The sequence below is a fragment of the Pholcus phalangioides genome, unplaced genomic scaffold (assembly GCF_987345545.1).
Source record: "Pholcus phalangioides strain wild (caught in Gottingen) unplaced genomic scaffold, Ppha-v1.0 ptg000008l_1, whole genome shotgun sequence".
Classification (NCBI taxonomy): Eukaryota; Metazoa; Arthropoda; class Arachnida; order Araneae; family Pholcidae; genus Pholcus; species Pholcus phalangioides.
In genome coordinates this window covers 61555331-61571445 of record NW_028301601.1, presented here as the reverse complement: position 1 = coordinate 61571445, position 16115 = coordinate 61555331, and the positions used below count along the sequence as shown (strand labels likewise).

Here is a 16115-nt window from a genome sequence, read left to right as displayed (position 1 = left end):
AACAACAATATTTATCGGTTCCGCAAGGGGCGATATCACCCATTTTGGGAAACTTTGGTCTGTAAAGGATGCTATGGCTGATGAATATATCTTTTGCAAAGCGATCGTCATTCCTAGTTGATTGTATTAATATTTATTTTATGCCAAGTGTTTCTCCAAATTTTTCAGCTCATGGTATCCCATTGAATCGTATTTTCTTCTCGTGGCCAGTAGCGTATTTGCAGGGGGGGGGGGGGGGACTTGGAAGGCTATAGCCCAAAGCGGCTAGTTCAGAGAGACGGCAAATTTGAGGAATGAGTGGCCAAGAAATTTAGTAGAATGGGAGATGGGCGGTGAAATTTGTATAACCCTCCATAAATCCGCCTCTGCCTAGACAGCAGTGGACTAGGTCAGTGAGTGACCTAGAGAGTTTGCAAACACGTGAGTGAGGAAAAAGAGTGACTTAGAGCGTGAGCAAGCACTTTAATAACCAAACGAGTGGCCTAATGAGTAAAGTACAGCAGGTCAGGGAGTGACTTTGAGCGTGTGCAAGTATGCGAGTGACAGAAACAGTGCTCAAGCGTAAGAGGGGACGCGAAGCAGAGTGCAAGCGTTTGAGTAACCGAAACAGCGTGCAAGCGTGTGAATGACTAAAAGAGTAACGTTAGAGACACGGGTGTGCTTGCGGGAGGGGAGGGGAGGAAGAGGCAATGCTGGTTAAAGTGAAGGAAGTGAAGGGTCGCGAATTCGAGGAAAGAGTAGTCAAGAAAGTTAGACTAGAATGGGAGAAGGGCGGCAAAGCTATACATGCGCCTATGCTCGTAGCTCTCCAGTATTATCCAGGTCCTCTACCCTTATCCAATAGGATGAAGTTCGCAGACCCACAGTACCAATGTGATAAAGGTCACGGGCCATTTTACAAAATGATATTTAGCATATAGCAATGTAAAAACAATGAGATATATGTTTCCCCATCCCAGCTCACTGACCCCGTGAAGTCTCTTCAAGGACCCCTAGTTATGAATCCTGAATTAAAGGAAGTGTTGAAGAAGTGCCACGGGTCATTAAACGTGATCCGTGGCACAGTTCCAGAGCACTTAAGCGGCCGCACACATGGATCCAGATCACTTGCATTTGCGAAAAAATTAAGAGATCACTAAAGTGGTTCTGTAGGGCGCGTATCAAGGTTGAATGCTAGTTCAAGTGCCCACAAACTAGCGAAAGGTTTTTCTCGTTTTTGGCATACGCAGTAAGATGTCATTAAGAATATTTCTCATTTTTTATAAAATGTGGTTGATGACGTAAGCGTTGTCCAACCTTCCCCCCCCCCTTGTCATCAAAAGTCAGCAAATCGGAAACCCCCCTTCCCCAATCGATGCTGACGTAATACTTGAATGATCCCCCAAGTTGCGAGTTTTTAATGCTCGAATAAAGCGAAGCGTGTACAATAGGATGGATCGAAAAATAGAAATGTGGGTAAAAGAATCGGCCTTGGGGTGCAAAAGTTTCTTTTAAGCATACTAGCATAAATGCAAAATTTTTCTTCAAAAATTTAACCTCAATTAATTTTTTCCGGTGACCCAAGAGATTTAAATATTTGCCAAAAATCGATTTTTATGCAAATTTTGAATAAAAAATGCGTTAAATAATCGATTTCAATGGGAAAATAGTACAGGCAGAGAATGAAAAATCATATTTATTGTTTATTATCAAGTTATTATCAAAATTATTTAGTATAGTAAAAGTTGGAAGCCATGGTAAAAGTTTTAAGGGACGGTGAAAATATTCATGCCATACCCAAGCAGTTGAAAGATGCATTCGCCTAGTGTCTGAGGCGTCGGAAAGTGTGTGTGGAGAAAGAAGAGACACGGCTTCATATTGAATAGGATAAAATCAAGAAGCCACATCAAACATTTTAATATCAAAAAGCAATATGCAAATCTTCAAATTAATACTATTAAAAAAGCCATTATATAAGTTTTATGATTTATTGCTTTCATTTTTAAATTTATATTTCTTGTATTATCATAAAATTATTGTTATTCATAAGTTCATACTTTAATAGCTGAATACTCTGCAAAATTTATAAAAAAATTTCATTAATTTACAATTTTTAATACATTTTCATAGAAGTGTGAATTTTTAACTATTATGGCCACCAGAAGATATGAATGGATTACCATAAAAAAAATTATGCAAATTAATATATGCCCAAGACAGAACTTTCCCACCCCACGTTAAATGGAATTTTAAAAAAAAATCTTTTATAAATTTCCATGAAAATGTCAATTTTTTTTATCTAATTTTGGGGCCGCCTGGAGCGCCGGAAAATACGAATGGATTTCAATAAAAGAAAATTACGCAAACTAATACACCCAAGACACAACTTTCTCACCCCAAGCCAAAAGTAATTTCGAAAAAAAAAATTGCCCTATACTTTTCGATCCACCCTAGTGTACAAGGAAGGATCTGGGATAAAGCGTATTAAAGACTTGTTAATGCAGCTTTGATCCGGGCTGTGACATCAGGAAGATATGCTTCAGGATTGTAGAATTTAGAAGGCTTTGCTCGAACACCACCGGCGCCATATTTGTGGTCGGTTGAAGTCGGTTTTCCGAGGCATCGAATGCGAGCCGATCTCACTGTTAAAAAGACTCGTTACAGAGAGCAACAAGCCTACAACGGTACAAATATTCAATCACTGAACTTCATTCGTAGTCCGAAAAATAGATGGTATATGGCAGAACTATAACAAACATTACTCATAAACAAACAGCGCACAACACGTACCCGCATTTTCTAACATGGACTCATCCATAGGATATTTCATAGAGGTTCCCAAACTTTTTCGAGCGCGACGCCCCCCCCCCCCCCCACTTTTGACAAGAGTTTTACAACTAGAGCCCGGAAGTTTAGACACTAAAAATATGCAAGATAGGCAAGCGAAAAGGCACTAAAAACACCTAAAATAGTCACCAAAAGCGCATTCATAACTCATATAAAGAAGGAAATATAATTAAAAACTAATGTATCAAGGAGGGTCTAAAAACTAGCTTGAAAAATTGTTTCCACTTTTTAAGGTTGGTTTCCACCATCCGTCTACTGTTTCAATTAGAGTTTACAGTAACTGCACGCATTACTATCCAAGTTAAATGGATTTCAAGCTCAAAATGAAGCATTTGAGGTCCCTCTGGTCAATTCCGGGGCCACCGTTACCAGACGCGGAGCCCGAAGAGAAAATTATTTGTGTGGCTTCTTCCAGTTGCGAATAGCTCTTGTTTACTTGATGTATTATTTGGATAATATAATCACTATCATTTTCTATAGTTGAAGCGTTTCCATAGCTGCCGTGTTCTATTGTTGTAAAAAAATTTTTTTTTTTATCAAAACCACTTCATATGCGGGACTCCTCCAAGTGCGGGGTCCTGCATGGCCGCCTCTGTCGCACACCCCTGGGGGCGACCTGATCGAATACCAAAGAATATGTGTGCAAAATATATAGAGCCATGGTTGTTTGCAGTGCATTTATATTGTAAAACAAACAAAAACAAAACAACACGGGCCTCAGAGCCCTGTCTGCACCTATCCCGTCTCGTGTGAGCCATGACGTCACCTGATGATGACCTCTTGAGATAGTCATCGGTCAGCTATACATGTACGATGCAGTCCAATGCCTGAGCGAGACATATAATGATTGTGAAGCATGTAGACAAACAGATTTCTAATTTTCCTCTGCTTTTCTAACATGACCGTTAACACCGTCATTATCTGAAACGCCACGTCTAACACCATCCGGTCAAAGGTCGAAGCAAAGTTTACTTTCATGGCAACACCAACCCTATTTCTCAGATCACTTATTCGCGTTTAAATGGAGCTGGAACGGGAGAGAGGGGGACTTTTTCTCTGATGAAAATTAATACTGAGTGTTGGAAAATTTTGAAAAAAAGAAAAACATTTCTTTTGTTTTCAATGCACAAAATATCAAAGTTTTGCATATTATGGCCTCTGAAATGTACTAATAAACTTAAAAATAGGCATTTATGGCAGGAAAACTTTTAAAAGAAAACATTTTTCCAGAAATCTTGAAAATAGGCAAAAACGGCATTTTGCTTCAACTTCTGGGATTATATTCATGACACGAAATGTAGCCATTTCCCTATACATTCACATTCTACTCGCCGCGTTCCGTCTTCAATTTTTTAAAATATTTCAAAATATTGGTCTCGATTCTTTCTGAATCCCCCTGTAACATGATTTATCATAATTGATTATTGTACATTCAGAATTTGATAAAATTATACCATATAATACATATACATGGTAAGTAGCTATTCATTTGAGTTGAGACATTTTTTAGTTTTGACATATTTTTACTAAAGTTGCAAAAAAATTATTCTGTCGTTTTGATTTAGGAGAATCAAACGACCCACACTTTGGGAACCACTACCTTAGAGGAAGGGATATGGACGAGGTATCCGTGTGGTTTAGTAGTGTAGCCCAAGGGTCCTGTCACTATGTGTGTAAAATTCTTGTTCACTATAAACATGCTTTACGAAAAGTCGTTTCAGTGAATGGTCTCGCTCCCAGGTGTGGGGCCCTATATAAGAGGCACGAAAACAAGATATGGTCTAAGTGGGAAGGGGAAGATGGAAATTGAGAAGTCCCGGATTGTTGTTCAAATGACTAAAATTCACACACACACACACACACACACAGCTAACGCAATTACCGGCGTAGCATTTTGAAACGCAAGTATTTCCAATAAAAACTCATTCCAAAATTTGAAATAATAAAATTAATAAACTATTTTACTTCAATCATCAATCAACAGTTATTTTGAAATTCAATATTCATCAGAACCTTCGAATTAAAAACATAATTGATGCCAATAATGAAATTTGAATATTTCTCAATATGAGAAGAATATTCGAATATCCTGATTAATTAATTCATATCCACCGTTATTTAAATCATATCCACACACGAATGCAATCAAAGTCATGTTTTGTTGGATCCAGAAACCGGTCAAGGATATTCAATTTCTTTAAATAAAGCTTCCAGTGGCTTTTTCTCCGTTGAATGCGAAACAGGCAAGTCTATTGTCCAATCTCGGAACATAATAAGAAGAAAAACAACTCTTTGAGAAACTCTCGAGAAATATAAAGAATATATCGCAGTTACAAGTGCCCTTCGAAGAATAGAAATAATATCAGAGGAAATAATAATAACAAGTTAGTTCAGTGTCAGTAGGTCATTATACGCCCAAGAGCGATCTTCCATAATTCATTCCGAAGAGGAAGGGGGGGGGGAAAAAAAATAAAAACTTTTAGTTTGAGATTTCTTTCGTCAGATGGCGCGGCTAAAACTAGTTTATTTTCTCCCCTCTGTTTTCCCCCATGTCCACGTTCCTGTATATACAATTTTTCCCTTTATTTTGTCCACAGGATTCCCATTGAGTCAGTGAGTGAGTGAAGTGCGGACTTGAAGGAAGGATTACGACACTGGTCATGTCTGATAAAGGTGAGATAGAACTTATTTATATCATTTATACCTTTCAAAAATTTCGAGCATCTTCAGTTGTATGATTTTTCTTCCTTACAGAAACCGAAACTTTTGAAATTATGATTATACGGATTTTAGCAAAATTTCTTAAACGAATTGAATTAAGTTTTTCACACACATATGAAACGGACCTCTCTAAAATTTGTACTACACCGGTTCGTCGAAAAACTTTTATTCCGGAGAAGTGACATCTTAAGGGAGGGGGGGTGACGTACAGAAAAATTTCTGGAAAGGAAAAAAAATAAAAATATATATATATATATTAATTAATTTTTTATACAAAAATAATTAGCATCTTTTAATTAGTTTATAATCAGCATTGCGGTACAACGAAACGCTGAAACTTGCTGCTAATTATCCGTATCTAGTACACAGATGGCTACTACTTCCTTCACCAAACTCTAACTCTAGCCATATCGCTATATTTCAATTTACTGAAATTAATGAGATGGGTTGGAAATGAAGACGTTACTTATTGGTGATCGCCTCAAGTTCTTTCGAGAACGAATCTTATCTCTATCCTCCTTTGGGTTCGGGCCCAGTGGTAGACGACCATCTTACCACACCACGCTACTCGGACGTAGTACAGACGGCTGGATCAACCTCAATGCGAGAGGTTGGTGGTTCGATTCCCCACAGCAATGCGACACTTCTTTCCAATTACTTTCGCTTGGTATCCAGCCATCTGTACTTCTCAGCATTACAGTATTTTATTTTGCAATAAAACAAGGTAGCTGTTTTTCAACTATGGTAATATCTAATTTGTTCTACCGTCCACTTTAGAAATGTTTTTTCTTCAGAACTTTAACCAGCCCATACGTTCCCATGTTGAATCTGTAGCTTCTACTGTCCTATTAGAGCATTCCATCCGCATACCTAAGGGGGGAATATTAGTCACTCCGGGAAACAATATTTTAAATAATAAGATGAGTTAAAGAAAAATGTTTGTTCCTTCGAGGGGAAAACTTTAATTCTAATTCTCTATTGGAATCAATGATTAAAATTACCTTCCTATTTCATAAATTGTGTAATGTTTAATTTACTACAAAAAATGAGAATATTTATCTACAATTGCTCCCACGATGGGCCCTTGACTAGTAAGAGGGTGGTCATTTATTAATGTGATCTGTGAGTTCAAAAGCGCTCTTATTGCTGAAATACTGACAACGGATACTGTAAGGTATAGGCCCCTTTCACATGGAGCGGATGCGGGTCCGGAAGAAGTTTTAACAGTTGGTACACACGGAACCTTTCAGACGATGCGGAATGCGCCCGCAACTTCGAAGTGTTCGTGCAGGTCCGCATTTGTCAAAACCAAAGTGCGGGCTCTGCATCCGCACTTACAAGTTTTGTACATTAGATTATATGGAGCTATTCACACGGAGCGGATCCGGGTGGAATTCGCCCTATCCCTCCGTTTCCTTCTGAGAGGTCCGGTTATCACACAGCAGACAACCACCATAAATCTCGAAAAATGAACCCGATTCATCTCATTAGTATCAAAAATCACTCACCGGAAACAATGATATAGCAACTGTAAATTTTGTCCATACTTTACAATTTTATACAATAAGACCTGCCAACAATGGCCACTGACGGGACCATGAAAATGTAACCGCTATTGGGAAGTGGCCGTTATGTTATTGGGAATGAAATTTTATTTCTGAAAGGAAAAAAAACCACTATATATATATAAAATTTCGATCTATATAACACATGATATAGCCGTTCTGTAATTCATTACGGTAATTATATAATTGACTAAATACTTTAATAACTTTGAAATGTAATTTAATTTTTTTTTTTTAATTTTTTCGTTTTAAATTTTCAATATTTAAAATTATTTAAAACATATCTATCTATCTATATATATAAAATTGATTTTCTGTCTGTCTGTGTGTCTGTGTGTATGTATGTTCTCTATACAAATCTACAATTTTAGATGGATCGTCGCTAAATTTTGCATATATACCAAATGGGACCCGACTTAAACGATAGGCTACTTTAAATTTTTTTTAGAGCAGGGTAAGTGCCCCAAATGGCAAAAAACTGTAGGGCAACAATGGATTTCGGGCCTCAACAATCACTTTCCGAACGTTTACTTTGGTTACCGTGGTTCCCTAGCAATGCGTTTCAGACGTGTATATGCCTTTACAATGGTTTGTCACTTCTTTAATTCTGTTAGTATATGCATATGCATAATAGTTTATGCCTTTATAATGGTTTGATACATTTTCAATCCTGCCAGTAACCAGATTTTTTTGAATAGACGTCATAATCATCATCAGCATCGCTTTGAGGGTCAAGAAAAGGGAGATCCTCATAGAAATCAGTGTTAAAATTGCCGATTTTACTGTAGAAATGCTGAAATTTTGTGGAGTTTTCTGTCACATCAATAATTGTAAAAATTGTATTGAATTCTAGATTTCTGAAATATTGAGTTCGATTAGAGATATACGAAGCCCGGGAGATTAAAGATTAAATAATTAGCCGGACCTACTTTTCAGTTGGACATTCATGCAATAACATTGATTTCAACTTTTTATTTATATCTTCTCAAGCATGAAAATTAATGTCTCCGTATTGTCTTTTGATATTCAAATGCATAAATTCATAGTTTAGGATGTTTTAAAATTAATTATGGGCCCGTAAAGTACATCGAAGAAATTCCACAGCTTCAATTAAGCATTTTTGAAAGCTGAAAGAGGCAGATGGATAACTTGAAGTTCGGGGGGGGGGGGGATCGAAATACTGAGCGAACCTTAAAAAAGGGGGAAAACATATATATATTCATTTCTACGTTTCTTTAAATCTAGATTTGTTTATTTCATGAAGTCGTGCAGGAAGTCGCCATATTGGTTAACTTAGACACGGTTTGCATGTCCCTCAAAGAAAGAGGGAGATATCACGTGATCCAAACAGCCTGCCTCATTGAAGAAAACCCGGGCAGTTCCGGGTATTATAGCTAGTAAATATATAAATATTTAAAATTATTTTATAAATATTTATTTTTTTATTTTTAAATTTTTAACCCATTTTCGACTGACGTTGCATTTGCGCAACGCTTTGTTTAAAATTTTTTTTTTTTCAATTAATTTTTATTCACATTTTTGTATGAAATTAACATCTTTTGGAAATTAAAAGGTTTAATGAGTGCTATAGTATTTTAGTAAATTTGTTTACAAGGAAATTTAATTTTTTATGGCTTTTTCCAAAAATGAAATTTTTGTAAATTTTACCCTAATTTTCGATCTGGAACTTTTTCTTCCCATGACCACACATTAACGGAAATAAATTTTTTTGTCACATGAAACATCAGGTTTCCTAATATAATAACCGCTAGTTATTTTAATTAAATTAAGTTAATTTATATAAATTAAATGTTTATTAATTGTAAATTTACATTAATTACAAAGAAAAACATGCTAAATTAACATTTGAAACTTCTCAAATATGTTATTTAAGTAACCACGGTTATCATGAATAAGAAAATTGTGCAATTTAGTCATAAATTTGAGGAGCGGTCAAAGAAAATGGGTTAATCTTTTCATTTTCTAACTTTTAAAATTAAATGCTTTTATAACACCGTTATCCACGTATGGCGTTTACTGGATGAAAACAAAATCAGCCTTTAAGATGCTGGCGAAACGCCCGCAAAAATGTGCTCGTATGAAAGGGCATGCGGATCCGCATCCGCTCCGTGTGAAAGGGGCCATATATTGAAAAAGATGAAGGTGGTACACATCACACATATATTTGAACTCTTTAAGTGGCATTGGCTTTATCTCGCCTCCTTAAAAGCCTCTTATTTTAGCATTGACAAGCCCAGATATTTTGTAAAGTTGATTTCTCCATTGAACACTTTTCCCCTGTAAAACTTAGTTTGAATCTGCTGAAAATCGAAAGAATTTGAGAAGCCTACTTCATTAAAAATTATATGATATATTGAATGGGTTTGAATGATTTTTTACCGTGCCGCCGTTCTTGTCAGAAACTTTCCTGCCGCATGGGATACGACAGAAACGATGACAACATGTGACCACCTGAAAATATTTCTTCCGCGGGGAGTCCCACGCCGAGGGGTTAGCGCGTTAATCGTTTCGAAAGGAGAGCAATCGGCCCTTGTCCGAGATATTATGTTGGTGGTTATTTCATTTATGAGGGAAGTAGAGATGTTTCGAGAAGGTGGAGCAATCATGTGTCTTAATGGTCGGATATGACGCCATTTAGCATCATCAGAATGTGATTATTCATTTTGTGGAAGAATTAGGGATTTGTGGTTGCTGATATATTTTCGTGTAAAATACCTAACCGACCAGAAGGCTCCACACATAAAACACATTGAGAATGTCTGAAAAATACCAGAGAAAACTAAGTATCGAGTGTCTCCTCCACGGACAGCCTAATTGTCGGAAAGTCACGCTCGTGTCCAGTCTATCATTTGCAAATATTCCTCCTCTTTGCTGCAATGAAGCACCAGTGGCATTGGTAGCTACAAACTGACCCAGCCTGGCCCAATGTTCCTTGGCTATTTGCTCTTCCACAACCTTCTCCAAGGATACTTCCGGCCTACGCGTGTTGGGACATTGGCGTTCTTCGACCAATTCGAGGCGGTATTATATTATTCACGCATGTATTTTCTATAAGAATTGATTATACTAACATTTATATGTTATTATAATCAATTTCTGTAAAAATATTTTAAAAAAATTAAAATTTCGAAAGAAAATACCTTTACATGTTTTCATAATCAATTATTGTTTATTTAATGCTATTTGAAGGCTAAGAGCTGAAAATTTATTTTTAAGAAATTCATTGCCACCCACCCTCTAAGCCAAATATGCTAAACCTATGGCCCACGGGTCAAATGTGGTTATCGGGGTTATCTGATGTGCCCCACCACCTCAAACCTAATTTTTTAAAAATGAACTCTGCGGCACATTTAGTGACCCGTGGCACCATTCCAGAGCACTTAAGTGGCCCGTGACACATTTTCGGGTCACTCAAGTAGTGTTGTGGCACATTCATAGATCACTTAAGTTTCCCGCAACACTGTTCCTTAACCCTTAAGTGACCCGCGACACAGTTCCAGAACCCTTGAGCGATCCGTGGCACATTTAGTCACATGTGCCCTTTGAGTGACATGTGGCGTAGTTTTAGAGCACTTAAACGTCCCCCCAGTGTGGTTCTACATCACTCAAGTTATTTACCCGCGGCACATTCCCCGATTACTTAAGTGATTCGCGGCATAATTACGAATGATCAACTGCATAATTTATGGATTGTGTGGCCGCACGGATTAGACATTAGAAGATAAGGGAGGAAGGAAGATAATTTTATTTAAGGTGGGGCTGTGGAAGGTCCTGATCGTTCTCTTGGGCCAGCCTTCCACTATCTTCCAGGTGATCATTGCCTATAGGTGCAGCGGTCATAAAGCTCGCCCATGAAACTAGGCTGGACACGAGTGTAGCCTCGGCTTAAATCGGAATCCCTCAACCTCTCAATTAGTATCTTCAACTTCCTGTATCGCAGTTGTGTAACTTTGCTTCCTGTCGAGTGATCTGTCAGTTTTAGAATAATATTTTTTCAGTCACCAAATACCCATTGGCTGCACCATGATAGTCTGCTGAAGTTGATTTTCTGCGGTCTTCCAACTTCGAAGCACGAATACGAGCCGGTCTTGCGTTTGAAAAAGTCTCTCCCCACAAACAGCAGGCAGACCTCCAACACGATATTTACATAACATGAAAAAGATCTGGCATTTGAAATATTCACTTCGAAATATGGAAGACAGATATCAGCACTACCACTAGAACACGAAACGCGTATAACTCTGGCAATACCAAACTTAAACCCAGAACACACGTTCCCACGCACCAATTCGTAAGAAATTCCCCCCAGAGGAATGTTATCGAGATACATGTGATATTCAGTAGTAGTAGTCGTCATCTTCACCAAATCAGACTTTATTTTCTTTCGATATGCATTCAAGCAGCGTTGGTGTCGTCGGAAGTGTGGGTCTTTTCACGGGTAGAGCTTCTCCCAAAACCAACTCATAAAACAACATTGATTCTTCCGCTTTTCCCAGGCTTAGTTCGCCCTGCACTGGAGTATGCCGTACGGTTTTGGATACCGTACCTGGAGAGAGAGAGAGAGAGAGACATAGGCTATGTGTTGAGGGGGGTGCAGATAAGAGCTACGCACGCTCTCGTGGGAAGAAAAACCGGATTTCTCGAATATGTTTACATTGGAGGAACGCAGATGTCGCGGGGATATGATCGATAAATTTTTTAACGGGATGGATAGGATGGACCATGAATTATTAATATTATCAATCAACTGCTTCGACAAGGGGACGCCAGTACCGGGGATCGTGAATTCCAACACGATTGACACGTTTAAAAGAAAATACGATAAACATGCTGGGATGAATCGAGAAGCTATCCATACTTAGAATATGACACCCATAATCTCTTCTTTTTTTTTATGGGCAGTGTACATTACATGGTATTAATTATTATTATTTTTTTTTTTTTTTTGGTGATATGTCAACTGTTTTGTATTGGGTGTTGCTGTATTTTGGTTATATATTTGGAATCCATATTTTTTTATGGCATAATTCTTTCAGCCATTTTGCTTGTTGTGGCGCCTTTCTATAAAATTTACTACGGAAAATTCTCTAGCGAGCAGCCATTTTTAAAATAAGTTTGGAGCCCATCGAGCAGCGACCAAACTGGGAGGAGGGGGAGATGGGGTGGGGGGTTGCAGCGAACGAAAATCTTGAAAGGGTGGCGTATGTTGGGGGGGGGGGACTTAAAACGGAATAGAATTATTCACTTTCACAGTGAAGGGTACGTTTGCACACCTTTCTCTTTCAATTGACGACGGCTTATCACACAATCCCGATAGTCAACTATTAACAGAAGTAAAAATGGATAGTTTTCAACTTACGAAAAATGTAATTTATAAAAATTAAATTAGTAATTTATAATTGAAAAAAAATTAATTGAATCATTACTGCTGTAGCCTACATCTTTATTTTCTGTCTGCATATCTTACAATATCCGGTACATAGACACATCCGCACGGTGCATTTCCGCACATGAAGAATTTGGTGGCATTTAAGCACACCCAAGCTCTTTCTTAAAAATGTCTTCTTTTTTTTTTCTTTCTCTACCCCTGCTTTCTTTCATCTCCTTCCTTAAGTAGATAGAAGTTGTGCAGGCTGTATGGGGCTTGTGGGTTGTATCCAGGCTTGTGGGGCTGTATCCAAATATTACATTGTTAAATTTCAACAATTTTTTTTTTCATCAATAGAACGTCGAATGTTTTTGGAATATTTAATTCCAAATTATTTTTTACCGGTAAACGTTACGGAGAAAAGTGATAAATCAGTGATTATGCATAATCACCGATCGCCTCGGTAAATTTGATGAATTTTAATGTGTTTATCACTTTGACCGGTGATTATCCATAAGTCCTAACTGAAGTCATTAAGGTAATTAAGGTCATTGAAGGTAAATTTGATGAATATAAAAGAAAATTATCATCTCTGTTCCCTTTATTTAATCAGCTTATTTGTCTGCGATACGTCCACGACACGCATTTTTACATTAAAGATGAAATTACAATAAGCGTTAGAGGATTTTCTTCACACGTTTATGGTGGGGAAGAGCAGGAAGAGAAAAACAGAAAAAGGGAGAGGCAAGAAGGGGCCCGTTGTTTTGCGGAAGTGTCACCAAATCCCCCATATACGGAAATTTACCGTGCGGATCTGACACCAAACCCAATATCCGAAGCATACTTTAGGGCAGTGTTTCCCAGAACGAGCGATATAGAACGTATCGAGGTGTGAAGAAAGGTGTGGGGGCGAGGGGGAAATGTTAAACAAATATGTTCGGGAAACTATGCCTGAGGGCAAGGGTGCTCAACCTTCAGGAGAGTTCGGGCCACTTCATAGGTTTCCAAACGTGTCGTGGACCACTAAGGGCGGTATTCACCGACATGATTTAAACTGTAGTCACAATTTTTTGATAAGAGATCTCGACACGGATTGGTTAAATTCAGGTTTTTAACCAATCTGTGTTGATCTCTTCTCCAAAAATTGTGACAACAGTTTAAACCATGTCGGGGAATACGGCCCTAAGTGATCTGGAACAGCGCCGCAGATCTCTTATGCGATTTGGAAATGTGTCGCGGGTAACTTAAGTGATGTGGACCAGTAGCTTGATGCTCTGGAATTGTTCTTCATTCACTGTATGTGTGTGTGATAGCACAAGTTATCTGTAAATGTGCCGCGGGCCGCTTGGGTGGATCTGGGACTGCATCGCGAGTTGTTCAAGTGATCTGTGACTATGAAGCGGATCACACTTACATGATCTGGAAATGTGCTGCGGGCCACTAAATCGATGTGAAACTGTGCCGTGGACCACTTAATTGATGTGAAACTGCGCCATGGACCACTTAAGTGGTGCGGAACTGTGTCGCGAGTTACTCAAGTGATCCAGAAATATGCCACCTCGGGTGACTCTAAGAGATCGGTAAATGTACCGCTTAGTTCATTTTTACAAAATTAGGTGTGACGTCGCGGGCAACATGAAATGTATCCGAGGGTCCTGGGTTGAGCATGCTCTTCAGAGCCACAATTTACTTCAAAAAAGTGCACCCCCCTCCGATAAGCTAACGACCCCCCCCCCCGGAGGTAATGTGCTTATATCCCACGTGGGACAGAGCCGGGGCCACGTCTGGTCTACAGTCTATCAACTCTGACTTCGATCAGAGAGCGATAGTGTGTTACTCGTCAATATTCTCCATGCCGGAACAGGAAAAACGTCATTTGCTGGATGTTTCATCACCGTTACGCATCATCCTTGTAACTGCCGATACGTGATGAAGAACCGCCGTTTCAGATACGCTTCGGCCAGCACGTCTAGCACCTCAACTGTACCATCGCCAAGTTCAAAGTCCGTTAGATTGCTTCTTAATACTTCCTCCCTCCATATGAGGTTATTTTGCACGTCTTGTTTTTCCAGCTGTATTCATACCCCACGCTTCAATATCTCCATAGAGATAAAGCGGGGTGTGTCCGGTCATTCAATGCATTCACGAAGGCCCGTGAAAGGCTATGGGGCTGGGATAGGAATTAATGGAAAACAGGGAAGAAAGCAGAAATTGGGGGAGAGGGGAGGCGAAACAGGTCAGAAATCGGGAAGATTATTAAAAATGAGTAGGGGGGGGGGCAAGAGAAATTCAGAAAATGTGAAAGGGTGCGGGAATTTAGGGAAGGGCAGAAAGGATAAAAATTAAAGAAATGTGGGGAGGGAGAGAAATTAAGGAAAAGGGGGAGTGCACAGAAATTAAGGGAAAGTTTCGATCGCAAGGGGGGGGGGGCGGCAGAAATTCAAAGAGGAAGGAGGTGGAAATTCAGTAAAGGGGGGAAAAAAGAAGCAGAGATTAAGAAAGTATATTGATTCATAGAAATGTAGGGGGGGGGGCGGAAAATTCAGAAAATAGCAGGGCCGCAACTGGGGGGGGGGGGGAGAAGCAGGCGGTTCTTGTGCCTCGGGCGCTGGACCAGAGAGGGCGCGAATTTCATTCTCAAACCTTACCTTGAACATTACAAGGGGATGCCAAAATGCGCACTTGCTCCGGTTGACCAAGCGTCTAGTTGCGGTCCTGGAAGAGGGTGAGAAATACAGAAAAGAAGACAAGACGAAAATTCAAAAAGAGGGAAAGTAGGGCGGGCAGAAATTCAGAATATTAGCAAAGACGGGAGGGGGAAGAAAGGGAGGACGAAAAAAAAAGCAAAGGGACAGAAATTCAGTAGAAAAAAGGAGGGGGCGGCTACTTCAAGAAAAAGAACTTGGGAGGGGGGCGAACAATTCAGAGAAAGGACGGAAATTCAAGAGGGTTTGTAAATTCAGAAAAGGATGAAGAAGGGGAGTCAGAAATGGCAGAAATGTTCCAATTTAGAAAATGACAGAAAGGACGGAGCCGAAATTCAGAAAAGGACAGGTGAGGGGGGGGCGGAAAGGGTGTCGATACAGAGAAGGGGGAAACAGGACAAAAAAAAATTGGAAAATAGCAAGGAATGAGGCAGAAATTCAGGTGTTAATTCAGAGAAGGGCAGGAAGGACGAAAATTCAAATACGAGCAAAGGGAGACAAATTCAGAGAAAGGCAGAGGAGGGGAGGGCAGTAAGTAATTCACAAAAGGGCGTCTATCCAGAAAAGAGCAGAAATGATGGAAATTCAAAAACAAGTAAGGGGGGACGACGACAAAAATTCAGGAAACGGCAACAAAGACACGAATTAAGAAAAGGCGGCAATTCTCAGAAAAGAAAAACGGACAGAAATTCCCATGCGGAAAATGCGGAGGTTGCAATTGTCCCCCATGTGGATTTTTGGATTCCTAAAACCCATGGAGAGATCCCAGGCAAATGCCTCAGCCCTATGTAGAAGGCAGGGCCGTCTTAAGAGTATCATGGGCCCCCTGGCCAAGTGGTTTTCCGGAGGCCCTACCTGGTACAAAATTTCAACCGGATCTCATTTTTGTGAGGCCCCTCTTCCCTTGAG

General features: G+C 39.2%; 1 protein-coding gene across 1 annotated transcript in view; it reads left to right on the top strand.

Moving 5' to 3' along the window:
- Positions 1 to 5413: 5413 nt before the first annotated feature.
- Positions 5414 to 16115, top strand: part of LOC149084712 (low density lipoprotein receptor adapter protein 1-B) — a 40513-nt gene continuing 29811 nt past the window's right edge. The window contains exon 1 of the mRNA XM_089235135.1: positions 5414 to 5499. Within this exon, the coding sequence (XP_089091261.1) occupies positions 5487 to 5499 (13 nt within the window). The 5' untranslated portion in view covers positions 5414 to 5486. The remainder of the gene's footprint in view (positions 5500 to 16115) is intronic.